General features: G+C 36.3%; 1 protein-coding gene across 16 annotated transcripts in view; it reads left to right on the top strand.

Moving 5' to 3' along the window:
- LOC132112898 (gephyrin-like) overlaps positions 1-27,536 on the top strand; it is a 113,362-nt gene extending 85,826 nt beyond the window's left edge. For 2 of the 16 annotated variants that reach the window (XM_059520619.1, XM_059520625.1), the window contains 18 exons: positions 2,367-2,408; positions 3,639-3,752; positions 6,688-6,750; positions 8,309-8,351; positions 8,436-8,573; positions 15,451-15,543; positions 16,663-16,718; positions 17,239-17,358; positions 17,851-17,909; positions 18,465-18,618; positions 18,712-18,833; positions 20,003-20,090; positions 20,557-20,630; positions 21,935-21,999; positions 22,452-22,553; positions 24,104-24,207; positions 25,286-25,382; positions 27,157-27,536. In XM_059520619.1, coding sequence (XP_059376602.1) covers positions 2,367-2,408; positions 3,639-3,752; positions 6,688-6,750; positions 8,309-8,351; positions 8,436-8,573; positions 15,451-15,543; positions 16,663-16,718; positions 17,239-17,358; positions 17,851-17,909; positions 18,465-18,618; positions 18,712-18,833; positions 20,003-20,090; positions 20,557-20,630; positions 21,935-21,999; positions 22,452-22,553; positions 24,104-24,207; positions 25,286-25,382; positions 27,157-27,290 — 1,668 coding nt within the window. In that variant the 3' untranslated portion in view covers positions 27,291-27,536. Of the gene's footprint in view, positions 1-2,366; positions 2,409-3,638; positions 3,753-6,687; positions 6,751-8,308; positions 8,352-8,435; positions 8,574-15,450; positions 15,544-16,662; positions 16,719-17,238; positions 17,359-17,850; positions 17,910-18,464; positions 18,619-18,711; positions 18,834-20,002; positions 20,091-20,556; positions 20,631-21,934; positions 22,000-22,451; positions 22,554-23,889; positions 24,056-24,103; positions 24,208-25,285; positions 25,383-27,156 lie in introns of those variants that run through there. The other 14 variants (XM_059520620.1, XM_059520629.1, XM_059520626.1 and 11 more) reach the window with 11 other exon arrangements.
- Positions 27,537-27,963: the final 427 nt, after the last annotated feature.

Raw genomic sequence — 27,963 nt, forward strand, 5'->3', positions numbered from 1 at the left:
TATATATATATATATATATATATATATATATTAGTGGTGGGCATAGACAATTTTTTTTAATCTAGATTAATCTCACTGTAATCTTGGAATTAATCTAGATTAAAATGGCTCATTTGAATTCTGCCGAAGGCTTTCAGAATATGTGTGCTACCCAAATAAAATAATGACTAAAAGTAACGTTAAGTCTTTGAGAACAGGTTTCTCAGGACAGGTGGTGCATTAGACCAGGGGTTCATCTCCTGTTTCCAAAATGCATCAAAAACTGCTTGAGAAAGCTGTAAACGAATTCCACATTGCACAAGGTGCAAACAACCTTACGCCTGTTTCACACATAGTCCGTCTGCAGTGCGTATGTGTTTCATATTTTTTTACGCACCCATGTTAACGGATTCCAGCATTCACGCGGTTGCGGTCCGTCAGTGTGTTCCAGGAGTGGTGCGTCTGCAGCAGTGCAGCGATCGTTCACGTCCCCAGTAGCGGACTGCAAACACGTCCTGTGTGAAAGCACAATGAGTATCAGTCCATGCTGCTTCTGCACCACATACGTAACGCACACGGACTGCATACGCACTACAGACAGATTATGTGTGAAACAGGCGTGCGTCTTGTCGAGGTTTACATTGGGAAGCTTCTTTAAAAAAAAAAAAAAATCAAACCCGGCGGTTTCAGCTGCATCCATGTTAGCACGTCTTGTTTGATGTGGTAATTTCACAGTAGGCATACACACAGGTTTAAAACTCGTTCTCGCCCCCTACAGATTCGGCTAGGTATACAGCCACGCTAAAATATCAAGGTGAAAGTCATCATAGCTCGCGTAGTATAGATCCAGCTCCCAACCCAACTTTGAGAATAGATTAACAGTGATATTTTTTTTATCGCCCGATAAGAGTCTCAAGTTAACGCAGCATGTTAATGCAGATAAAGGCCCACCACTAATATATATATATATATTAGTGCTGTCAACTTTAACGCGTTAACGCATGCGATTAATTTTTGTCTGGTTTAACGCATCAAAATATTTAACGCAATTAACGCAGCATCAGTATTTTCTGCCATCCGTTGGCTAGTTTTACATTATATGATCACGCTCTTATTCATTTAAATGCTTTTAAACATTTCAAGCGCGGCAAGACAAAAGAGAATGCGCTGTCTGTGAATGCCCTTATGTGACACATACACACGTACACACACACACACACACACACAATGCATAGACAGGGCGCCAGAATCCAGTTCTCTTAAGCGCTTGAACTAACAATAAACATCCCAAAGTGCCAGTTTTGTCGATTATCCTCATAAGAGCAATCTTAAATGATTTATATAAAGTCTGAAATGAACAAAAAGAGTTGTGAGAGAATGAGGCGAGATCAGACAGTATATAAACGGTGAGATCCGCGTGTCTGTCTGCTCTTAAAGGGACAGCAGCCAATAAAGCTTCCTGTCAGTAAAGGTAAAGAACAAAGGGAACAGAGAAAATGACTCGCTGCTCTTGACTAAATAACTTTTGTAGCTTTAATAAGGATTAACTATTTAATTTATAGTTTATGCAGTGCAGACTGCATATAACTTTGATAACTTTATTAAATTTCTGTACATTTCCTAACTGTTAAGACAGGAAGGGCAGGAGTAAACATGACATTTATTATGGGTTTATGTTAGCATTGTTTTAAGTTTACTTAAATTAAAAACTGTTATATTTTTGAAGCCTAATAATAAATGTAAAAAAAAAAAAAATCAGTAGCTGTATTAATATCAGTAATACTGGCCTTCATTCATAAAAAGATGTCATTTAAACAAGTATTTTAACTGTGAAATTATTACATTTTTTGTTTTGTTTTTTTTCCTTCTTGAAATACTGCAAATGGCCTTCAGAGAATTAATGTGGTCTAGTCGTGGAAACAAATTATTAATTCATTGCTATGGCTTCTCTCTCTCTCTTATTTTTTTTTTTGGTCATTTTGTAAATCCACAAACTGCTCATTCTCTTTCATAATATAAGAGTAGCCAACACATTCTTCAACATTTCCCCTTTTGTCTTTCACAGTAGAAAGTTTGGAATGACATGCAGTTGTGTAAAGTTGTCTGCTTTTAGATTTTGTGTGAGCGATCACTGTAAATATTTTGGTACATGTTTCTGTTTGTAGAGACTCTCTCTGGAGGTCTTGACTAACTTTTATAGTTGTGTCTTGTGAAACTGGCAGTGGGGTTGCTGTGTCCTGGTGTCCTGAATGTGTTCTCTTCCTGTTTTTAGCCAACACTTGACCATTATCCACTGTAATGACGGGAATGCTGTTTGTATGTGTTTCCTTTGCTTGCGGCTGCTGTGTTAACCCTCCTCTTCCCTGTTCCCTCTCTCCCTGCACCAGGCCCGGCTCACCTCCTGTTCATCCACTTGTAGTGTCACAGAGGTACAGCATGTTTTACTCCACGCCGTCCATCACCCTGCGACTAACCACGCCCCTCTCAGAGACTCGGCCAATCATTGCTCACACACCTCACATGTGCACAGCTCATCCATGTACAGCAAGTCTGTCTCATCGGTGCATTTGTTTAACCCCAAAGAGCCTTGTAGCTTGTTTTGTGTTTGTGTGTGTCTTTTAATTCATTCGTTTTTCATCAATTCTGAACTTTTCTGTCCTAAATAAGGATGAAGTGACACAAAATCATTGATCTGATAAATGCATAGCATCATACAGTACAGTATGTGCAGTATTTTTCATAATTGATGTTAACGTTTAAAGCTGCTGTAAGCAATATTTTGAATACTCCATTGGCCCAAAATCAACTAGAAATAGTGTGAATAATAATAATAATATTAATAATATTAATACATATTTTATAATTAGAAATGATAATGGAAACATTTATTATATTAAAATAAATGTAAACTCCAATAATATAATAAGTTGTTATTATTATTATTATTTCTTATTATTCTAAAAGTTGATTCTCATTATTGTAATAGTTTTTTTTTTATTCATATAGCTAACAAATGCTATCATGATTCATAAATACTGTTCATTTTACAACTTTTATAGATGATATAATACCATTTAAATGATACTCATAATTCTTCAAATTACATTAACAAATACTTATTTTTGTTGAAAATATAATGAAAATATTTCTTTTTAATTATTTTTTTTTTTTGAGTGAAATCAAGAGCTGTTCCTGAAAGGGTTGATCAGATTCTCACTTAGAACAAGTGTTTGAAGGGATGGACGATGGTGGCAGAAGTTAGCATGATGGCTAAATTGCTTACAGCAGCTTTAATGACCACCTAACTCAATCTTGTTCCTCAAGACATTTATTTCTCATAAAATGGGCTTTTTTGCAACACTTCCAATTTCATAAAGTTGGAGGGGTTGTAAAAATGAGCTTTGATACAATCCCAAGTTCTCATTATCCACAGAAGCCTCCTTCGTTCTTGGAAATCAGGTGAAAGGTCAGCGTAACACACAGAGACACGCTGCAGCTGCTTTGCTCCTCTTTGGTTGCGTAGTAGTAGTGGGGTTATGTTGCTGTTATGACTTCGCTTGATTCCCCTTCATATTTTTCATATCAGTGTTAGATGATCCTTAGAGTGTGTGTTTGTGACAGTGTATATTGTGGAGTGTGTGTATTTGTTGACGGGGAAGGCTGTATCAGGTGAGTTACTGTCCTGTGGCTTCCTCCAGGCCTCACGGAGAGAGTTCAGGGCTCACCTGGATGAGGTCATCACGCTCAAGTCAAGGTACTCTACCTTGGACCAGGTAAACAGATTAATCTTCACATAAATCAACACTCAGTTAATCACACAAACAAACATGCACTAAAGTCTTCCCTCAGAGTGTTGCACGCGGCCCTCTGCCTATTAATTTAGCATCAGGCCAGTTTGTTTTGTGATAGCTTTATCTTCGTGTCTTAAACAATCTCTGTATCTCTCTCTAGCTCTGTTTCAAAACCTTGTCAGCTGCCTTGTTGTCTATAAAGTACAGAAGTGACTTTTCTAGCGCTTTGACTCAAATACATTTTTTTGATTACATAAAAAAAAAAGTTCAATACCTTTTGGTATTAAATATATTTAGAATAAAAAAATTTCAACAACGTTAAATTGATTTTCCCCCAAGAATATGTTGCAGTACATTTTGTGTGCCGCATTCTCCCTTCTTATAGTTTGGCCAAATTAAGTTATATTAGAAGGCAACATAATTATATATAACTCTTTTATTTAATCTTATATGCAAATTTAATTCAGTTTTTTGTTTTCTTTCCTTAAAAACAGTGAACCCATAAAGGTTGTATAATATAATATAATATTTACATTTTTATTTAGTTTCATGTTTTATATATATATATATATATACACACACACACACATATTAACTTGATACTAATATACTACTGTTTTTTTTATTAAAACAAGGTTTATTTTACTTTAATGCATTCAGTTTTACTGCATTCATTACTTTCCTTGGGAAAAATGCTCATTGTACAGTGAGGTTAGTGTTAAATAAAACATGAATATTTAATTAATCTTAATATTTAAAACATCTTATGATATTTTAATATACATTTTAACTTAATAATACAATACATTTCAGATTTAAGCAAGTTCAACATTTTATATTAATCAGGTTATCACGTTTATTGCAAAAAATTCTAATATCAACTAATATGATTTATAATTATTCACCATACCCTTTGGAACAGCTTTCGTGTTGAAAATGATTTGGTTTTGGTCACTAGGTTTTGGAAAAGAGCCTCCTTCTCCCCTCTTTCTCACTTTTTCTCTTCATCCCTCTTTCTGAGCTAATAAAATGGCTCACCAGCATTAAAGTTGTTAGTTCCCATACTTTCTTATCTGTCATTTCTGATTGGTTAATCACAGAGCAGAGTTCCTCTAATTGGGCTTGACACTCACTTGTTAATAATTCATTCCCCATTGCTGTTCCCCAATTACTCCATTCTCATTTCATTGGTCAGGGATTAACTCTCATCTGCCTGTATGCTGACACATGCTTCCTTATCCCTTTTGTGTGTGAGGACGTGTCTGTTTGTGAGCGTGTGTTTTCAGTCCACTGAGTTCTTTGGTCCGGCTCTGATTTAAAGAGACTTGACATCTCTGCATTGCTTTCATTGCCTCCGTCCATTCCTGCAACCCCTCCTGTGATCACTGGTTACCTCTCATCTACACTCTGAGTTCGTTCTGTCTGTTGTATGATGAAAGGAGATTAGATGTACAAATAGTAGGAGGGGAAGTATAAAAAGTGACAAGGATGTACAATTTTCCTTGCCTACTTACAGGACTGGGTAAAAAAAAAAAAGGGCTGGTTGACAGGACACTACCAGTTTTAGATCTGCGTGTTTGTGTGGTTGTTAAATCTAATGACAATGGTCTATTTTTATTTATTTATTTATTTTTGGGTTACATGCAATACTGGGTTTTAAAGATAACATTTTTTTTATTTTATTTTATTTTATTTATTGTTTATTTTATACCATTGTATACTGATTGAAAGAGTTTTAAAACAGTATCTAAAACATGGGCTGTGGCCCGATATTATATGCCTTTTAGCAGCAGTTTTTAGGTTTTCATTATTATTTATTTATTTTTTATGGTGAATCTAAATCGATGATACTCTAGAATCACCATTATTATAATCACAATATATAAACAGGACTATTTTTAGATTCAATTTAATCATAGTTAATCTTACAGCATTTTTTTGTAATTAACATGAATAATCGAAACATTTTGGATCACCTCTGTTTTATTTGATTTTAAATAATTTAAATAGTACATTTCAGTTTTAATGCACTCATTGCTTTTCTTATGGAAACCAATAAAACCGAAAACAGCTTTAAAGTACAATTAGGTAAATGCATTAATTGTCTTAAATTATTAATATTTAGAGTCTAATACTGAAATATGCATTTTAGCAGTATTTTGTTTTCTTCATTGTTCATTGATTTGCTATAAACCTATAGGTCTGTGGTTTAAATAATCTGGATGGATTTAAATAATAACTTTTAAATTATATGCAGGGCTTTAATGGATTCAGTAGTACAATTAAAAGAAAGAAAACAAGTGCAACTAACTGAAACTCACATTATGCCATTATTACATAATATTTATGCGGCATTAAATTAAGAATAATTAATATGTAAACCCTGATATTTGAATGTTTATCTTTTCATATGGTTTCTTTGTCCTTCATTCATTCATTCATTTACCCATATGTCCATTCCTCATGTGCAGTTCATTCAGTCCCCTCAGACCTTAAATGCAATAATGTAACATACAAACTCTTCCCTGCTCTGGTGGCCATTAGCACACTGACGTTTTTTTCCGGTGTCTTCTAAAACCTCACTGGAACAGAAATGCAGTATGTGGCGTGCGATTTAGCTAGCTGTGTCGAGTGACATTATGCCTCGCCGGACTCCTCTTCCTTGCTAACCCGTGCTACCTTCCTGGCTGGCCGGTATAACGCCCCCCCACCCCACCTCCCCAAACACATAGGACCGAATGACGCCCAGTCAGAACTCTCTTCACCTCTCAGTGCTCATTGTTTTCATTTCAGCTTGTCGTGTGTAAACCAAGCGAGCGCTGTCTCAGAAAGCCTTTAAAACTCATTTGGTTTTCTTTTTTGGTCACCCAAAGCTTCTGTCTGTTGTAAACCCTTTTGTTTCTGTTCATTGCCAAAGCTCCACTCTAGGCTGGAGGGGCTCAAAGATGATCGCAGGAACCATAGGACCTTCGACTCGCGAGTAACTATTCCCAACCCACGCAAAAAAAAAAAGAAAAAGGAGCTGCTTCCGTCCGCAAACTCTGCTTTGCGTCAGGAGTCCAAACTCCTTGCTTTACACTCTTGTTCTCTCTGCTCGTCTCTGATTCTTTCCTTCTCTCTCATTATCTTGTCTGTAGACGTCGCTCTTTCTAATGCTCTCTTTGTTTTATTAGCCGTTTGGTGTGTTGGAGTCTCTTGTGGACATTGAGTTCTGTTTCATAGATCTTTTTTTTTTCTCCTGTTTTTCTGATCCTTTTACGTTTTACCTCCATTTAGATGCAGTGTTTTATTGCTGTTTGCTGTATGTGAGCTGCGCCTCATCGTTTTCTTCCACTTCCTGTCCTTTCCTAACTCTCTGTCTTTCTTTGCTTTGTGTCGATCATTGATTTGTCGTGTTGGTGCTAGTCTGTTGTAACTGGATCGTGAGTAGAAAGGATTTGGGACTTGCTTGTGTGTCTCCCCCTATAGGCCAGGGGCATTGCGTCTCAGCACGAAGGACATATAAAGGGCTGTTTTTAATGCTTTCATGCAGTATATCAAAGACTTAATATCTATAAACTTCTGTCACTATAGCCTCAAGTCAATATGTATTTTTGCATGGAATTTGATTGCCCTCTCATACCATTACTCTTGGCCTAAGGGAACTCCATACTTTGATACTTTGTATTGGTAGATTCCACAGTTACAGCTGAATGTATAATCAAATTTGCTGTTATTATTATTATTATCTTAAAACATTCATGGCTCATTTGGAAAGAAATTCAGCTTAAAGGGTGTCAAAATTAAACTGGATTGGAGGGAATGCTTGAGTTGTGTTCCATAATATGGAGCTTCTAGCTGTTAAAGTCAACATGAAATCAGAATTGTCAGTATTTAGTCTATATATATATAATAAAATAAAATAATGAAATGTTTTATGATTTCAAATCCTTAATCCTAGGGGAAACACTGTATATAATATTCCCTTTTCATGATACAGTCAATTCATGATGGATAAAAGCAAGTTTTAAACAAACAAACAAACAAAAAAGGAGTATTTTTAAAGTTTTCACAAGTTAAGCAATATTATTTTGTAAGGAACACTATTTCGATATGAAACACCTTAATTTTTCTTTCTAAATGAATATTCATTCTGCGATACATCACATTACAGCATAAAAGATTTTCACGTTGACTTTAATATCTATTATATCTGGAATCGGGTTGTTTTGGATGCTAGAATACCATGACACAACACTTTCCAGATTGCTACAGCATTTTGTCAAGACCTTGATGATAATGATAATAATGGCAGTAAGACTGAAAATGTTGTTTTCAGTTTGTTTGTTTTCAAGCTAGTTTCTTTTGGTTGTTTTGTCTGAATGTGTAGATGATCATCTGGATCTTTATGAATCCTGTCAGTGGAATGCTAACTCTCCTGGATGGAGGATGGGGCTCCTTTTGTGCTCTAATTCATGTCTTTTTGTCTTTCTTTTCCCAATTCCTTTCTCTCCCCTTCCTCATTCCCTCTCATTCTGTCTCTCTCTCTATATCTGTAGGTGCAGTCACGATGCAGCAGCAAGGAGAACATCCTGAGAGCAAGTGGGTGACCGATTGTGCATAAACGGGATGATTGTGCGTGTGTGTGTCTTAAGAGCGCATTTAAATTCTCACTCTTTGTCTCAGGTCACAGTGCAGTGGATATCACCAAAGTAGCTAGGAGACACCGCATGTCCCCATTTCCCCTCACTTCTATGGACAAGGCCTTCATCACTGTGCTGGAGATGACTCCTGTCCTGGGTACAGAAATCATCAACTACAGAGGTAAGACCCATGCTTGCTCATACCAACCTAAACTAGACCAATGGCCTGTTTGCACAAAGGTAAACCACGTGAACAGACTAGGGATGTCAAAGGGATGTCAAAGGTACTTGATGATAAATGTTAAATATAATCAAAGCACTTTTTTAAAATATTTTAAAAAGCACACAGACTGAAGTAGTTTAAGTCTTTGGTTATTTTAATTGTGATGATTTTGGCGTACATTTAACAAAAACCCACCAATTCACTATGTCAACAAATTAGGATATGGTGACATGCCAATCATCTAATCAACTCAAAACACCTGCAAAGGTTTCCAGAGTCTTCAAAAAGGTCTTTCAATTTGGTTCACTAGGCTACACAATCATGGAGAAGACTGCTGATCTGACAGTTGTCCAGAAGACAATCACTGACACCCTTTACAAGGAGGGTAAGCCACAAACATTAATTGCCAAAGAAGCTGGCTGTTCAAAGAGTGCTGTATCCAAGTATGTTAACAGAATGTTGAGTGGAAGGAAAAAGTGTGGAAGAAAAAGATGCACAACCAACCGAGAGAACCACAGCCTTATGAAGATTGTCAAGCAAAATCGGTTCAAGAATTTGAGTGAACTCCACAAGGAATGGACTGAGGCTGGGCTCAAGGCATACCGACATGTCAAGACATTTGGCTACCGTTGTCATATTCCTCTTGTTAAGCCACTCCTGAACCACAGACAATGTCAGAGGCGTCTCACCTGGGCTAAGGAGAGGAAGAACTGGACTGTTGCCCAGTGGTCCAAAGTCCTCTTTTCAGATGAGAGCAAGTTTTGTATTTAATTTGGAAACCAAGGTCCTAGAGTCTGGAGGAAGGGTGGAGAAGCTCATAGTCCAAGTTGCTTGAAGTCCAGTGTTAAGTTTCCACAGTCTGTGATGATTTGGGGTGCAATGTTATCTGTTGGTGTTGGTCCATTGTGTTTTTTGAAAACCAAAATCACTGCACCCGTTTACCAAGAAATATTCGAGCACGAGGATTTGACACCTGTCCACACTGCCAAAAGCAACAAAAGTTGGTGAAATTACCATGGTGTTGGTGTGCTTGACTGACCAGCAAACTCACCATACCTGACCCCCATAAAGAATCTATGAGGTATTGTCAAGAGGAAAATTAGAAACAAGAGACCAAAAAATGCAGATGAGCTGAAGGCCACTGTCAAAGAAACCTGGGCTTCCATACCACCTCAGCAGTGCCACAAACTGATCACCTCCATGCCACGCTGATTTGAGGCAGTAATTAAAGCAAAAGGAGCCCCTACCAAGTATTGAGTACATGTACAGTAAATGAACATACTTTCCAGAATAACAAAAATACAAACAAAATACAAAATAAAAAATATTTTTTTATTGGTCTTATGAAGTATTCTAATTTTTTGGCATAGTGAATTGGTGGGTTTTTGTTAAATGTGAGCACAAATCACCACAATTAATTGAACCAAAGACTTAAACTACTTCAATCTGTGTGTATTGAATTAATTTAATACACAAGTTTCACAATTTGAGTTGAATTACTGAAATAAATGAACTTTTTCATGACATTCGAATTTATTGAGATACACCGGTATTAACAAGAATCTGTTCATGGCTGAATAACTTTAGTAGCTTTAATAAGTCTTCTACAATCAAACATGAACATAATCAGTATTATTGTATTACATTTAAAAATCATTCTATGAACATTATTTATATTTTTCTCTGAAAAAAGACAGATTGCCTTAAAATTTATACGGCATCCAGTAAAAATGAATAAGTACCAGAATTAAAAAAATTAAAAACTAAAAAATCATAGCAATACAGTTTTTGATAACTCTGAATGGAGGAGTTCAGAGAGTTGAATCATACATGTTTTTAGGATTAAAAATGGATACTCATTCAGACTTGTGAATGGGCCTTAAAGGGATAATTCACCCAAAAATCAGCATTACTGTCATTTATTCATGCTTATGTTCTTACAAATCTATATGACTTTCTTTCTTCCTTCTCGCCGCTCCTTTCCATACCAAAAAAAGAAGAAGAAAAAACATAAAACACCATAAAAATACTCCATGTGACTACTTGTGAAGAACATAGTGAATAATATTTTGATATAGGGACATACAAGAAATTCTATCATGAATAACGTGTTTTGTTCTATATGGAAGGAATGTCATATGGGTTTTGAAAGACACAAGGATGAGTGAATGATGTTTTTTTTGTGAACTATCCTTTTAACATGAAGTAGTGTCCTTCTGATGGTACCAAAATGAGTTTTCATTGGCTGTTGGACTGTGGTATATATAGGCCAGTAAGTGCTGAAGGCATATAGTCACCAAGCTCTTTGCTTTGCTGACTTTCAGCTTTTGATTTTTTTCATCTTCCATGCCTGTAGCTCCTCATCAGTCACACATCTGTTTGTTGTTTCTTTCACCCCATCGTCTTTCCATCTTTCTAGCTTTAATCTTGTCTCTCGTTCCATCTGGCCATCTTCTGTTGTTTTTTAACTCGCTGAGTTCTCTGACGCTTTGATGCCATTTTGATCATCTGAAGACAGATCCTGTGGTCAGTTTCGAACCATAAAGGCCTTCTTTTTGAATTTCGGGAAAAGCACCGGAAGATATTCAGTTACTCGTAGTTGCTCAATCCACATGAACATCAGGGGCAGTCCAGTTCCATGGGCTAGATTACATTCCATAGTTTTTTATTTACTTTATAGTCGGCACTCTGACACAGCCCATGCTATTTTTTGGGTGGCTCTTCTTTGGTTTTTCATGGCCATCACTAATTTAGGGCAGCCACCCTTGCATGTAGATGTGAATTGTGCCACCAAGACGCAGGCTGTGAGTTGGGCATTAATTTCAGTCCATGTGGTGGGGGATAGCGGGGTTGCCCATGTAGTAGTTAAATATGCCCAATGCATCTGGCAGGGCCCAATGCAGGTGACTTGGCCCCTCCAGCACGAAAAGGCACCTGGCGCCAGAGTGGCTCAAGTTGGCGGAAACTTCCTCTCTGCACTGGCGCCGAAGCAAAGGCAGAGAGGAGAGCCCTGGCCAGTGCCACCCACACCCCAAAGTATTACACAGGTCAGTGTGCACCATTACCAGGCACCTTCATGTCCAGCGCACATCTTTGAGCATGTCCAATGCTCATTTGGCCCCAGTAATGTGTGGAATACTCATCCATGCCACAGCGCCATTTCATCTCCAGACCAGCAGGGGGCGATTGAGAGTTGCTTGCAACCATTGACAAAAGGGCGGAAATAGAACCTCATGTTAAGGACTGATATAAGTATGGCTGAATCACAGTTTGTGTAAAGTCAATTAAGAAAAGTTGAAAAATTGTAGATGCCGATTGTAGGCGAGTACAACATTTGGACCAAATTTGCATCTTGATATTGAATTAGTGAACCATTGCAAACAAATCATTCAATGATCCATCCAATTATATATATATATATATATATATATATATATATATATATATATATTTACACAACAAACTATTACGGAAAGTATGTCGAATTGGGATTCAGCTTATAATAGACAAGTGATTCACTGGAATCTTTTGTTTTCCTTGAGCTTGTTCCACTGATTTGAACATGTCATGGTTGTCATTGATAGTCAAAGAACAGAATCATGTTTCATGTTTGGCTGTATCCATGTGGTTTATCTATGGAGAATGGCCTAGTTTGCCATTCCAGATCATTTGCCCAGGACTGCTGCTATGAAAGCCAGTAAATTAATAAATCGTGATGCGTGTTGCAATGGTTAGAGATTTCAGTGAGCTACAATAGCATACAAAAACCAACAAAAACTCCAAACTTAAAGCAAACATTCAATACGCAAGCTTTTCCGGCATAACCTCCTTTCACAAAACTCACCAGCACCTCAAACATTGTGCATTTAATCTATCAGTAACCATGTGCAGAGCTTCACTGTTTCCTGACAGATAAAAATGATAGATTTTCAGCTCAGCACGAGCGCAAGGAGGGCAGGTCCAGATCAGCGTAAATTGAGGAAATATCCTCACCCAGCCAAGTAATGTCACTCATAAATTTTTGAAATGCGTTGTTCATACAACAAGATGGGTGTAAGTTATAAGCAGCTGTCTGTTTTAAAACCCCTCTCTGTCACCTCGGTTAATAAAATGAATTTAAAATGTATAAATGGTCTCAGCCTTGGAGAAGATTGGCCATTTAAAGTATGCTGAGGTGGAACTGTCTGCCCTGCTGAATGTTGATGTACAACTAAGAGTTTCTCATAGACCAATATAAATGACCAATAACTAATACTGCAGGTTTGCGGATAATGCTGTAATACTTATCATTCACATTTTTTTGTCTCTTGTGCTCATCGAGGCTGAATTTATTTGATCAAAAATACAGTAAAATTTGTAATACAGTAAAATATTATTGTAGTGTAAAATTTAAATTTTAAAATATTTATTTAAATATTAATTCTTATTCAGTCTTCAGATCCTTCAGTAATCATTCTAATATGCCGATTTAGTGATCAAGAATAATGTCTTATTAATATCAACATGAAAACATTTGTGCTGCTTAATGTTTTTGCAAAAACTGTGGTGTATATTTTTTCAGGATTCTTTGATAAAAAGGTAGCGTATAATTTGCAGACATGATAGCTTATTCTTCAGTTAGAGAAACATTTATGTCCTTTTTTTGTAGAGGCTTAAAAGGCAATTAATTGTTCTAATTTAAAATATATTTTATGACATCTTTACAATTATTTTTTTTTATACAATACAATATTTAAAAAAAAAAAAAAAAAAAATTGTAGTGTACTTTTTGGGGGGGGTTTCAGAGTTTTAAAATATGGAAACATTTAAAAAAAAAATCCCGTTAAAACATATCAAATTCTCATATTATTTTTTCACATTTATAATTTTTGTTTTTTTCCCCAATATGTTTGTTTATTTTACCTTTCACCTTTTACCTTATGAGTTTAAAATGAATCGAGTGCTAGGTAACGTAAAAATGACATCACCTTTAGAATTAGTTTTAGGTACCCTGTTTTAGCATTCATTTCAGACGACAGCATTTGGTATGGACTTCAGTCTTACATGTGGTCTCTTTACAGGCCTGTGCTCGGCTCTGTTGAGTAGATCTGAGCTTGTTTTATTGTAGCTGCAGGGAATCGTTGCAGTTTCACGGTGACTAGGTTGTCAGCGTTCTGTGATGTGCGTTTGTGTACTCATCTCTGTGTGTAGATAACACCGTACCCATCTGTTTGATCTCCCAGTCCAGACACTCGCTATATTTAGAGCCTCGTCAGATGTGTTGTTTTAGAGAAATACGTTTTTTCTAATCACCCTCCAACCGAGGAGAGGCCTCATTAGCATCAGCTTGTTCTCTCTCTCTCATTCTCATGCTGTATCTCTACAAGAGCGCCTTTGCACTCTCTCGTTCTTTTCTTTTTCTATCTCTCTCGCTTTCCTTCTGGCTCTCCCTTATTCTTTATTCCTTCCCCTCTTTCTCTCTCTCTTCTGTCTGTCATCTCTCTTTTCTCTTTTTCTTTTCATGTGTGGGAGGGCGCTTGTTGCTCCCACAAGAGATCTCAGACTTTGTGTGTGAGTGTATATGTGTGTTCACATTACACTGTGTGTTTGGTGCTCATCTGTGTTTCAGGGCACACTCTTATCCACCTTTCCTACCCCTTTATTTAGACTATGCAAATTCCTACATTTTGGTATGAATGTATGAAATGTTCGAATTTTTACCAGTGATGTATGCTCTTTATAAATAATATGAATACATTCCTGGACATACTGCATTGTTCAAAACAGATTGGATGTTCTAGATAAAGAAAATAACTTTTGATAAACTAAACAGACAATCAAAGATAGATCAAAATTATAAGATCTTTTTTATGGGTTGTCTTTTTGTAGCAGTGATAGCTACATAACACAAAGAAAATAAATTTGTAGTAACTTGTGCCAATATGTTAGCAGGTTTGTCAGTTAGTTACTACTTTAAGCAAATTTAGAAGCTTCACATTAGTTTTCTGCAAAGCCTCTAGGTGTAAAAACCACTAAGATTTAAATTCCTAAAGAAATAGGATGGCCTTTGACAAGTGAGAATGTTGTTTTGTGCTTCGATATGACAGGTTTTTAAGCAAGGTTTTTATGCTAACTTTTAAGCATCTTGTTAGCTAGTGTTGTTGTATTGTGTTATTTTAGCAAAATCGTCTGCTGAAATCTATTGCAGATATAGATATTCATATAGTAGGCCTACATGCATATAACCACGGTTGCAGACAATTACAATATGAAGGACAGCTTACTTTTAGTGGCCTATAGAAACAGATGCTACTGAGGCAGAGCTGGTTAGCGTGATATAATTCACCGATAAAATGGCTTTTCCCCAATTACAGAAAAGTGAAAAAAATGCTTCGAAATTTTTTTTTTAAGGAAAAGGGATGTTATTTCACTCTTTAAGAGTGTCAGAATTTGTTATGGGTGATATCATTTTCTACAGATAATGGTGTATTAATTTGCTTCTGTGTAGTAACTTGAATGCAAGGTTAGCAGGCTTTTTAGTTAGCGGTATGCTAATATACCTTACACACATAGAACACTTTCGATTTTGATTGTATAATATATATGATTAACGTTGTTTGTGATATTTTATTAGTTAAGATAATGTATAGCTTCACCTGTATCATCTCCTCCATCGCTTCTCTCGTTCTTACATTCCTCTTTTAATGTTGTATGGATGCATGAGTGCATTTGCTTTGTCATATAGCTTTTGCTAGCACATGACCTCTTTTTGACTTTTACACAGAGTTTAACTTGTTTATTGTATTGATGATTGTGTTTATCAGACTTTTTCCCTGTCCTTTTTCTGTGTTTGTAGATGGAATGGGTCGAGTTCTGGCTCAGGACGTCTATGCCAAAGACAACCTGCCTCCTTTTCCTGCATCAGTTAAAGATGGCTACGCTGTTCGAGGTGAATACTAATTACTGCAAAATTACTCACTTTGCTTACCACTCGTCTACCACTTTTACACCAAAATGGTGCAGTTTTCTTGCTGAAACCGTGCCTGGCTTGGAAATTTTGTTCTGAATTTAAGAGTAGAGAAATCACATAACTGATTAACAGTATAACCTTCCCATAAACATACATTTGCACATTACGGTTTTTGTTTACAAATCTTAAGGCTAGCTCACACTTCTCCAACAAATGAAACGAACACAAATATTTAGAAAACATTTAACATCAATTATAATTTAAGTCTAATAAATAAGCTGAATTTTCACGAGATAATTCAGAAATTATTCTAATATGCCGATTTGCTGGTCAAGAAACATTTCTTATTATCAGTGTTGAAAACAGTTTTGCTGCTTAATATTTTTACACAAACCATGAAACCTTTTTCCAGTATTCTTTGTATAGACAGTTAAAAAGAACAGTGTAATGGCCGGACTAAGACAAGCGTTGTAGATCCAAGTGCAAGCTTTTATTAAAACACACCATGGTCAAAACAGGCAAAGACCAAACACCAGCAAACAGGAATATCCAAGAGCAAAACAGAATCGTAATCCAGAAACGTGCAATGGTCAGGGTAGGCAGCAACACATTCACAAAACACAAGGCAATGGTCCAAGCTCAAAATCCAAATGGGCATTCCAAAGTAACAAAACAAGACAAAGAAAGCATGGCAATACTTCGCAAGTTCTGTTTGGCATGGCCATGTTTATATGGCTGCCAAACAGGAAGTAACCATAGAGCAAGCAGAGTCGTAAACAGTGCAGAGGTGAGGGAGCTGGCTAGACATTACAAACAGCTTTTATTTGAAATAGAAGTTTGCATTAGTAGCATTGCACATATTTTACTCTCACTCTTAATCAATTTAATGCAACCTTTCTGAATAAAAGAAGTCATTAATTTGATTTTTAAATCATTTTAAACAAAGAAAAAATATTATTTCTATTTAATGCTTGCTCATATTGAGCTTAACAAGATACAACAACCTTATTTTTAACTATAACTATTGTGATCACATTCATCGAAATTGTAAACCCTTTGAAAATGACAAAATTAGTTTCTCTTTTTACTGTTTTTCAGCTGCTGATGGTCCTGGTGATCGCTTCATCATTGGAGAGTCTCAGGCAGGGGAGCAGGTCAGTTAAACTCACAAAAATTAGAACTGGTCTTCTTTCACTGTTGTGCCTTGAAAACCTGACATGAACATAGTCTCTCCCTCAAACACATACAAGCCAAATGCCTGCTTTTGCACTGGCACCTTGTGTCTGCAGGAGGCTTGTGTGCTCAGATGGCAAGAAACTCAGACTCAGTGAACATGTTTAATGAGTGCATCACACACACACACACACACACACACACAGAGAGAGAGAGAGAGAGAAAGAGGGGGAGATTCCCGTGGGCTGTGTGCAGCAGAGTGCAGGCCAGCACTCCAGTGCTCATGGCTGACGTCCATACAGTGCTCTGTCTGGAGAGTGTGTTTGCATTCGAGTCATGGCTCATTCTGTTGTTTTCTCAGCTAATGCCATATGACTCTGTTACAAATAATAATGTATATGTATATGACAGTTTGTAGGAAAAGTAACGATTCAACCCAGTATCAGAAGGATGCAAGTGTAGTATTGCTTTCACACCACAAAGATCTTTTTCTGTCTGTAGCCCACTCTCACAGTTATGCCAGGCCAAGTGATGAGGGTGACGACAGGTGCTCCTATCCCATGTGGTGCAGATGCTGTAGTGCAAGTAGAAGACACAGAACTGCTACGAGAGTCTGAAGACGTAAGTATATCATATTCCTAACTGCAAACTATTTTAATGAAGAAAAAAAAAACTTAGATTTCTAATAAATAACTTTAACTAACTTGAAACCACCCACATCTTTAAAAGAACAAAATATGTTTTATAAATAATTTTTTCCTTTGAGGATGCTCCCAATTTTGTTAGTTTTAGCAAGCTTTCCGCAAAACAATTTTCATGTATTTTGTCCCAAATGTGTAACTTGCATAGTTCAGTTAAGGCAGTTAAAAAGAAAAATAACCAACTATATTTAAAATTTAGAGAACAACACAAGGATTTTATGAATGCATAATTTCTATAAATTATACAGCACTATTTATTGCAATAGTATTTTTGTATGATTCTCATATGGATGAAAACACCACACAAACTTGCTTCTAAACAGTGTCTAGCAACTTCTCTTATAAAAAAAGTCCAGTATTGTTCATACAGGTTGTTTGTACATGTCTCAGTCTGGTTGGTTATGAATTACAGGGTACAGAGGAGTTAGAGGTGAGGATCCTGGTTCAGGCTCGTCCAGGACAGGATATCAGGTGAGTGGGATTGAAGTTTATTTCCTCAAAAAATGCCATAGACTGACCATGTATTTCTTTTTATATCATTAATGTGTTTTTTCATCTCTCTTATGCTTACCATCTTATGCTTTTTATCTTATCAAAAATACAATTTACTATTGTGAATATTATTACAATTCAAAATAACTGTTTTCTATTTTAATGTATTTTAAAATGTAATTTATTTCTTTGATGGTAATGCTAAATTGTCAGCAGCCATTACTTCAGTCTTCCGTTTCACATGATCCTTCAGAAATCATTCTAATATGCAGATTTAATGCTCAATAAATATTTCTTATTATCATCAATTTTGAAAACAGTTGTGTTGCTTATTATTTTTCAGTTAATTTCAGTGTTTTGTGCTGCCACTTGTATTCAGTTCAATGCATCCTTGCTAAATAAATGTATTCAGTGTACAAAAGTGCATTTACATGTATCATGTCATGATACTTATTGATGTGAACAAGCATTTCACCTTTTTCACAAGGAATTAATCAGTCTCTGAGTAATAAAAACTGGTATTATTATACACAGGCCTATAGGACATGATATCAAGCGTGGAGAGTGTGTTCTGGCTAAGGGCACTCACATGGGTCCATCTGAGATCGGCCTCCTGGCCACTGTAGGAGTCACAGAGGTGGAGGTGCAGAAGTTCCCAGTTGTAGCAGTCATGTCCACCGGCAATGAGGTAGGACTTGTTTTTGTGTCACTTTGTTACTTTCTTTTGCCCATGGTAATTTAAAACATTTTTGACTGTGTTCATGTGTGTTTATGTACGCAGTTGTTAAACCCTGAGGATGACCTTCACCCTGGCAAGATCAGGGACAGTAACCGATCCACACTGTTGGCCACCATTCAGGAACATGGCTATCCCACCATCAACCTCGGCATCATCGGAGACAAGTCAGCATTCCTTCTTTACGACCCCCCCCCCCCACACACACACACACAGACACACACAGAGTCAGCTCTGCACATGTCTAAATCTTTCCAACTTCAGCACTCCTCTGAAACACCAGCTCTTATATTAGAATCAATACAAGATCATACAACTTCTCAGCAGAATTTACTGAAAGACAGCATTTCCTGTAGAGCTCTGAAGTATTTTTCCACCTTTTTTATGTGCATACATATACTGTATGGATGTATAAATGTATAATATTTATAAGGGGCATGCATTAAAAGCAAATACCTAAACCTAAAGTAGGTTAATAATAAGAAGTCAGTGATAAGTAATTAAAAAACAAAATAAATATGTATTGTTTCTTTTTCTGCATTCAAATGAAATAACTTTAAGGTTTTTCTTGAAGTCAGTAATGCTTTTTTGTGCTGTCCTCAATTTTGTGGATATGAAATATTGAGTAAATGATTTAATACATTTAGTATTAATATAAAATATAACAATATATTGTGTATTTTGAAATAATTATTTATATTTCAATAATATAATATAATATTACATCCAAAAGTTTAAGGTTGGTAAAAAAAGTAATGTTTTTAAAACGATGTATCTAGCACTCATCAACGCTGCATTTATTTGAAATATTATTGTAATTTAAAATAACCATTTTCTGTTTTAATATATTTAAAAAAAAATATTTATTCCTGTGATAGCAAAGCTGAATTTTTTTCCCCAGGAAAAATTGAATGTTTAAAAGAACAGAATTTATTTGAATTATAAATCTTTAATAAAAATGTAACGCTGCATTTATTTGAAATATTATTGTAATTTAAAATAACCATTTTCTGTTTTAATATATTTAAAAAAAAATATTTATTCCTGTGATAGCAAAGCTGAATTTTTTTCCCCAGGAAAAATTGAATGTTTAAAAGAACAGAATTTATTTGAATTATAAATCTTTTATAAAAATGTAAAAGCCTTGACTTTTAATCAGTTGAATGTGACATTGATGAATAAAAATATTAAATGCAGGTTATTGCCTATATTACATTTGCATAGTACAAGCAAACATTTGACACTTTTTACTTCACCAATATGCAAATAATAGATATAACAAACAAAAAAATTACGTCATTAATTTGGCATGATCATGTTTTGTAACCCCCTGCAGCCCAGACGACCTGCTGAGCGCCCTGAACGAGGGCATTAGTCGTGCTGACGTCATCATCACCTCCGGGGGCGTGTCCATGGGTGAGAAGGTCAGTTGATTGGAGTTGTCTGGAAGTGCTGTAGTCTAATGAAAGGCCACGTGCTTGAAATGTCCGAGCTTCTCAATACAGGAATGTGGCCTCACAGATCAGTCTGCTTTATGTCAAAAAGAGGATTCCATTGGTTCACCCAGAGAGCACAAGATCTCAGAGCAAAACTCTTTTTAAGAGCTTATGCCGCAGGTCAATGTATGTTTTACTGCCATCTAGTGTTTCTGCTTGTTTCTTGTCACAAGGCAGCATTTGTTAACCTGACCTTTTATTTTGGGTCTTTGCCCAGGCAGCAGTGCACTGACCGCCTCTTGCACTTGATTTTCTGCTCTATTAATTAAAGCCCTTTAATTACCCGATGCTTCACTTCACCAGACGCGGATAGATGTTGTTGTCCTACATGAGTGGAGAAACGCAAACACTCATTTTAACGTCTCTGTGTGTGTGTGTGTGTGTGTTTTTTCAGGACTATCTGAAGCAAGTGCTTGATATAGACCTCCATGCCCAGATCCACTTCGGTCGAGTGTTTATGAAGCCGGGGTGAGTGATGGAAGCAGTCTTAATCATGCAGAGCCAGACTTGCGTAAAGTCTGGATGGGGCGGCACTGGCGTGAGGGGAGGGCTTTGGTGGTTGGATTGAGGATATCTTGTTTTCTTGTCAACAAACTGCCTTAAAAGTCTTTCACGGATTTAATGCCATGACCTAAAAAATTTTGACAATGCCAAAATATTGATAAGAACCAAGTGCATCCTGACCCCCAAAAGTTGCAAAGTACCACGCCAATCATTTTTCCTCAGCTTTTGACTTTTTTGTGTCCAGTATCCATCGGATGGTTTGTGAACATAGGTATCTGATTCAACTAAGACAAAGCAATATAGACAGAAAAAAGCTAAATATTATTGTTTCAGCGCTAATTAAGTATTAATTATTTACTACTATAGTATTTATGAATATGAATATATTGTTTCCATTAATTTTAGTCATTTTGTAATTTGCTTTTTTCAGTTATATTTTTATATTTTTGCCTTATTTTTATTTATTTTTTATTTTTTTGTACAGCATTTCATATTATATTGATATTTTATTCCAGCTTTATTTCAATCAACCAAAAATATTTTTTGTTAACGATTACAGCACTGGCTTAAAATAGATACAGTGGTACATTAGTTGTAGCTTTTATTTTGACATGGGAACTCGCTTAAAGAAAAATATTTTTTTTTAGAAATTTCATCATATGTTAATGTAAAAAAGATATTGTGTAATATCACTTGTGTTTGTTTGTTTGCATTTTTATTGTTTTTGCAATGAAAATAGCCTAAGATGCTGGCATGGCATTAAATAAAAATATACTACAACTACTTATTTCAACATGGCTCTCTGGAATTCTTGATTCTGATTGGTCAGTTGTGGCATTGATCCGTCATTTTTGAATAATCAATGCTCAATTGGGTAATTAGGTACAAGCAACCAATGACTTTATATATCTTGTAATACTCCTGCAACAATATTACAGTATTAAAACTGAAGTCCTTGTATAAAACAAGAGCGCATGAGTCTGCACTGACACAATAGACTTGAAATTGACGTACCCAGATGAGCGGTTTGATATAAAGCAGTGCCCATATGACAGAAAATATTTGGAAATGTCTGACTGCTTAATGCTGTGATTGACCGACCAATCAAGAATCAAGTATTCCAGAGAGCTTTGTAACAATTTGTTATAACAACTGGCTGACTGTATATTATCACTCACATATTATTCTGGTTAGGGCATCTGTTTAAAAATTATTTCGGTTGTTGCTGGTATATAGAATATCGATGCTTTATTCTGTTTCTATTTTAGTTTGCCTACTACGTTTGCCACATTAGACACTGACGGTGCCAGAAAGCTGATCTTCGCCCTTCCAGGTACAATATGCTACGTATTTGACATAGTAAGTGTGTATGTAAACAAACGGAGAAGTTTTGACGGGAAGAGTGTCTCAGAGTTGGAACTCTTTTGAATTTACACAAATGAAATCGCATACATACACAAACCCATGTGACCGAGTTTCCTCTTTCTCCCACATACTGTATGTATTGTACTACTTACAGTACAACAGCTTCTTCTTTAGTCTTGCTATTTACATAAACTTACATCTATATATCTATATAGTACTATCTCCAAACTAAATGGTCCCTTGTCCATAAAACTGAAACAGCCCACGGTTGCCCACCTGTGTACCTTTCTGCCCACCGGTCCGATCAGTTTTCCCAGGCTTGCCCCCATCCCGAGCCAACTGTACTCCCACCTCGTGCCTTCAGAAACCAGGTGGTGGAGGCAGTGGTGACAGTGGCGATTTCTATATTCCCCTTCAAAGGTAATTTCACCTACAGAGACACAGGGGCGACTCTTCTGGAGACTGTGCCCCTGAGTGACAGCGAGGCCAGCAGACTGCCCGTGTCTCCTCCCCCACGAGGAAGTAGGTGCTCTTAATTCAGGAAATAAGCCCTGTCTTCAGTCCGAGCTCAGAAAACGGAAATGGACTTGAAATTTTCACACCAAACCCTAATAAACTGATTTTCGAAACCATGTACGACGAAATTTCTTTTTAGTGCACTTGGGCTCATTTGGGACCAGTATGTTATAATTATTACAGACGTTACAATATAAAAACCTGAAAAGGCCTTGTCTAATAATTTACAGTAACAACCACAATGAAATGAACCATAGGAATAATATTTTTGTTCTGATTTTCTAATGTGACTCTTTCTGTTCTGTTTTCTGAGAGAAGCCTTGTGTTTTTGCTTTTTTGCATTTGTGGTGCTCCTTGTAGCTATTAGTTCTGTTGCAACCTCCCGAAGCCCTTCTGTTTTGTGTACCGTGATGTGGCTTAGTGTCTTGAAACTGCTATTTGTCTGATGTAGTGCTATCCTCCTTTTGCTTTCAATGCCCTTCTTCCCTTCCTGTTGATGTGGTGGAGGGCACCTCTGCGTTTGATACACTCTTCTTCCTTAGCTGGTTTCAGTAGTTGGTACACATTTATCTTATCAGAGAGTATTGGGTTGTTTTCACCCTTTATTTTATTGCTTTGGTACGAACCAGAGTTCATTTCCATCCCTAGTATTATTGGGCTTCGAAATGTACATTTGCATCATCAGTGTGCGTGACACCAACCAGACAAACTGAACTCTGATGTCAAAAAGATTCATTTAAGGGGCAGTTGACCCAGAAATGAACATTTTGTCACTATTTAATCACCCTTGTGTTGCTACAAACCTTTTTCCTTAAAACACAAAAGAAGAAGCTGAGAACAATGTTAATGCTGCTATTTTTAATGTAATGATAATAAGGTATACGGAAAGAAAGTAATCAGTAGCTTAATTCTTCAAGGACACATTACATTGATCAGAAAGACATTAAAAATGTTGCAAAAGATTTCTATTTCAAATAAATGTCTCTATTGAACATTCTATTCATCAAAGAATCTTTAAATGTATCATGGGTTCCACAAACAGTATTATGCAATACAACTCATTTCATCATAATACAAAAAAGAAGAAATGTTACTTGAATGTTACAAATCAGCATATTATAATGATTTTTGAAGGATCATGTGACACTGAAGACCGGAGTTATTTTAAATTGTAATAATTATTCACACTGTTACTGTTTTTACTGTGTTTTGATCAAATTCAGCTTTAGTGAGCATAAAAGTGGATAGCCACTGATCACTGTGAACTTGAATTGTACAGTTTATAAAAGAGCAGCATACACATTCTGCTAAATGTCTTCTTTTGTGTTCTCTGAAACACAAGATCGGACAATTTTGGAACAACATGAGGGTGAACAAGTCACAGAATTGACATTTGGAAGTGAGCTGTTGCTTTACAGAGGCCAGGAAACAAACTGAATTCCTATCTACTACAGATGATCCACAGTTCAGAGAGTTTCTGCCCCAGACCTCCACCCCGACCCCAAACCGTAAGCCATGGTCTTCACTTCAACACTCGTCTCTTCTTTCTGTCTCAGGTAACCCAGTGTCAGCTGTTGTAACCTGTAACCTCTTTGTTATCCCTGCATTAAGAAAGATGCAGGGGATCCTGGACCCACGGCCCACCATCATCAAAGCCAGGGTAAGTATGGCCAATAAAGCTCATGTTCTTGCAGTGGTGGATGGTAACTGAGTATTTTTCTTCAAGTGAATTCAAGTGTCTTTTTTTGTTGTTGTTGTTGTTTTTGTTGAGTATTTTATTGTGTAAACCTTTCCAAATTTCATCATTCCTTGTTAATTTGAACTGAAGAAATCTTCACCTGCTCTGAAACATAATAGCTATGCCCGATTTGTGAAGTAGCTGATTCCTTTCAATGAACCTGTTGAATCGGATTGCATATAGCAAATCATTCACAAATTGGACTGATCTGATAGCAGCTGTTCTCGAGTCAGTAACTCACCGATTCAATGATTCCAGTCGGAGTGAGTCTTCATGTCTAACTTAAAATGCACCAAGAACCAAGAAGTTGGTCATGAACTTCAGTTGTTTGTGAACTATAGCTGCTGTGAGCTGTTTAAGTACATATTATATAATATATTATACAAACAAATATATATATATATATATATCTGTGTGTGTGTGTGTGTGTGTGTGTGTGTGTGTGTGTGTGTGCAAAATGCTTGCATTTAAATATATCATGTATCTGAACTATGTAGGTTTTAGGTAAAAACAAAACATGATATTGAAATAACTTAAAATAAAGCCCATCCCTGCTGCCGTAGCAGTTTCAAATTATATAAAATATTATGTTTGCATAGCATTCTTCTCAAAATAACACATTTTGCCCTGTAATGTCTTTTTTATATTGTATGTTAATACAATTTTTTTTAACACTGTTGTTGCATTTTTTACATTTTACATTTGAATTCGGAATCCTAAACTGATGTATTGATAATGTTTGATGCTGTATGACAAGTTTTATAAATGAAATGTAAATAACTTTGAAAGAGTCACTCTGCAATACATCATATAAAGTGGAGTATGAAAAAAGTGCAAAATAAAAGGAATATACTTTTCCTGGAGTAATGTATTATTATGGTTCTCTATCTGTACTTTTACTCCAGTACTTGAGCTGTGTACTTCATCCACCACTGCTTTCTTGTGACTTACATTTGCGTTTCTGCTTCGATTTCATCAGAATTTGTCCTTTTCTTGGCAGCTGTCATGTGATGTAAAGTTGGATCCACGTCCAGAATATCATCGCTGTATACTGACATGGCACCATCAGGAACCACTTCCCTGGGCACAGAGCACAGGTATGCATGATTAGTTATGTATATGTGTATATACGGCATGCGCCATATATATATATATATATACAACCCGAATTCCGGAAAAGTTGGGACGTTTTTTAAATTTTTATAAAATGAAAACTAAAAGACTTTCAAATCACATGAGCCAATATTTTATTCACAATAGAACATAGATAACATAGCAAATGTTTAAACTGAGAAAGTTTACAATTTTATGCACAAAATGAGCTCATTTCAATTTTGATTTCTGCTACAGGTCTCAAAATAGTTGGGACGGGGCATGTTTACCATGGTGTAGCATCTCCTTTTCTTTTCAAAACAGTTTGAAGACGTCTGGGCATTGAGGCTATGAGTTGCTGGAGTTTTGCTGTTGGAATTTGGTCCCATTCTTGCCTTATATAGATTTCCAGCTGCTGAAGAGTTCGTGGTCGTCTTTGACGTATTTTTCGTTTAATGATGCGCCAAATGTTCTCTATAGGTAAAAGATCTGGAATGCAGGCAGGCCAGGTTAGCACCCGGACTCTTCTACGACGAAGCCATGCTGTTGTTATAGCTGCAGTATGTGGTTTTGCTTTGTCCTGCTGAAATAAACAAGGCCTTCCCTGAAATAGATGTTGTTTGGAGGGAAGCATATGTTGCTCTAAAACCTTTATATACCTTTCAGCATTTACAGAGCCTTCCAAAACATCCAAGCTGCCCATACCGTATGCACTTATGCACCCCCATACCATCAGAGATGCTGGCTTTTGAACTGAACGCTGATAACATGCTGGAAGGTCTCCCTCCTCTTTAGCCCGGAGGACACGGCGTCCGTGATTTCCAACAAGAATGTCAAATTTGGACTCGTCTGACCATAAAACACTATTCCACTTTGAAATAGTCCATTTTAAATGAGCCTTGGCCCACAGGACACGACGGCGCTTCTGGACCATGTTCACATATGGCTTCCTTTTTGCATGATAGAGCTTTAGTTGGCATCTGCTGATGGCACCGCGGATTGTGTTTACCGACAGTGGTTTCTGAAAGTATTCCTGGGCCCATTTAGTAATGTCATTGACACAATCATGCCGATGAGTGATGCAGTGTCGTCTGAGAGCCCAAAGACCACGGGCACCCAATAAAGGTCTCCGGCCTTGTCCCTTACGCACAGAGATTTCTCCAGTTTCTCTGAATCTTTTGATGATGTTATGCACTGTAGATGATGAGATTTGCAAAGCCTTTGCAATTTGACGTTGAGGAACATTGTTTTTAAAGTTTTCCACAATTTTTTTACGCAGTCTTTCACAGATTGGAGAGCCTCTGCCCATCTTTACTTCTGAGGGACTCTGCTTCTCTAAGACAAAGCTTTTATAGCTAATCCTGTTACAGACCTGATATCAATTAACTTAATTAATCACTAGATGTTCTCCCAGCTGAATTTTTTCAAAACTGCTTGCTTTTTTAGCCATTTGTTGCCCCCGTGCCAACTTTTTTGAGACCTGTAGCAGGCATTAAATTTTAAATGAGCTAATTAAGTGGATAAAAGTGTAATATTTCTCAGTTTAAACATTTGCTACGTTATCTATGTTCTATTGTGAATACAATATTGGCTCATGTGATTTGAAATTCCTTTAGTTTTCATTTTATTAAAATTTAAAAAACGTCTCAACTTTTCCGGAATTCGGGTTGTATATATATATATATATATATATATATATATATATATATATATAGCTTACAAATAACTAACTTATCTGTATGCAAAAAAAAGCAAGTAACACCCTGTTCTGCTTGACAGGAAACCAAATGAGTAGTCGGCTAATGAGCATGCGCAGTGCCAACGGCCTTCTGATGTTGCCTCCGAAAACAGAGCAATACGTGGAGCTGCACAAGGGTGAAGTCGTGGATGTCATGGTCATAGGACGGCTATGATGTCATCTTAAGGGGACAGACCAAGTACAGAGCAAGAAAGTGGTGCATGTCCACATATCATTACTATTCTGTAATATGCAACGGCACAGCTAGGTTTTATTGATTTGGGAGAAGTTGATCCAGTATAATCAACATTTCGAACGAAGACGAATATGTGAAATTTCTGAAAATACGACTTCGAAGACATCATAGTATTTCAAAGACAGAAAACATTATACCTTTTAAAGTGAGAATATATATATATATATATATATATATATATATATATATATATATATATATATATGAAATATGAGAGATTTATTCTGTAATATATTGTTATAATTATTAGGATTATTAATATAATGATGAATATTATCATATTAAGCAATTCTGTTCTCTTTCATTGCAATTGCTTTGTGTGTTCGATGCTAGAAATTATAGATAGCCGTAGCATTTTAATAGACAGCTGTTGGCACCTGTCACACATACATCAGAAAGCTTATTTTCTCATTGGTAGAAAATGTGTCAATGAGGAATGAAAAGCTCTTCAAAATGACAGGAGCTGGATCTTTTTATCTCTCCTCAAAGTGCACCAAGGTGACCCAGCGATCTTTCCCTTTAGTATTATATGCTCCATAAAGACTTCATTATGCTTCATAAAGGGTTTACAAAACTGCTTTGCTTGTTGTTT

This window comes from Carassius carassius, chromosome 32, assembly GCF_963082965.1.
Source record: "Carassius carassius chromosome 32, fCarCar2.1, whole genome shotgun sequence".
Lineage (NCBI taxonomy): Eukaryota > Metazoa > Chordata > Actinopteri > Cypriniformes > Cyprinidae > Carassius > Carassius carassius.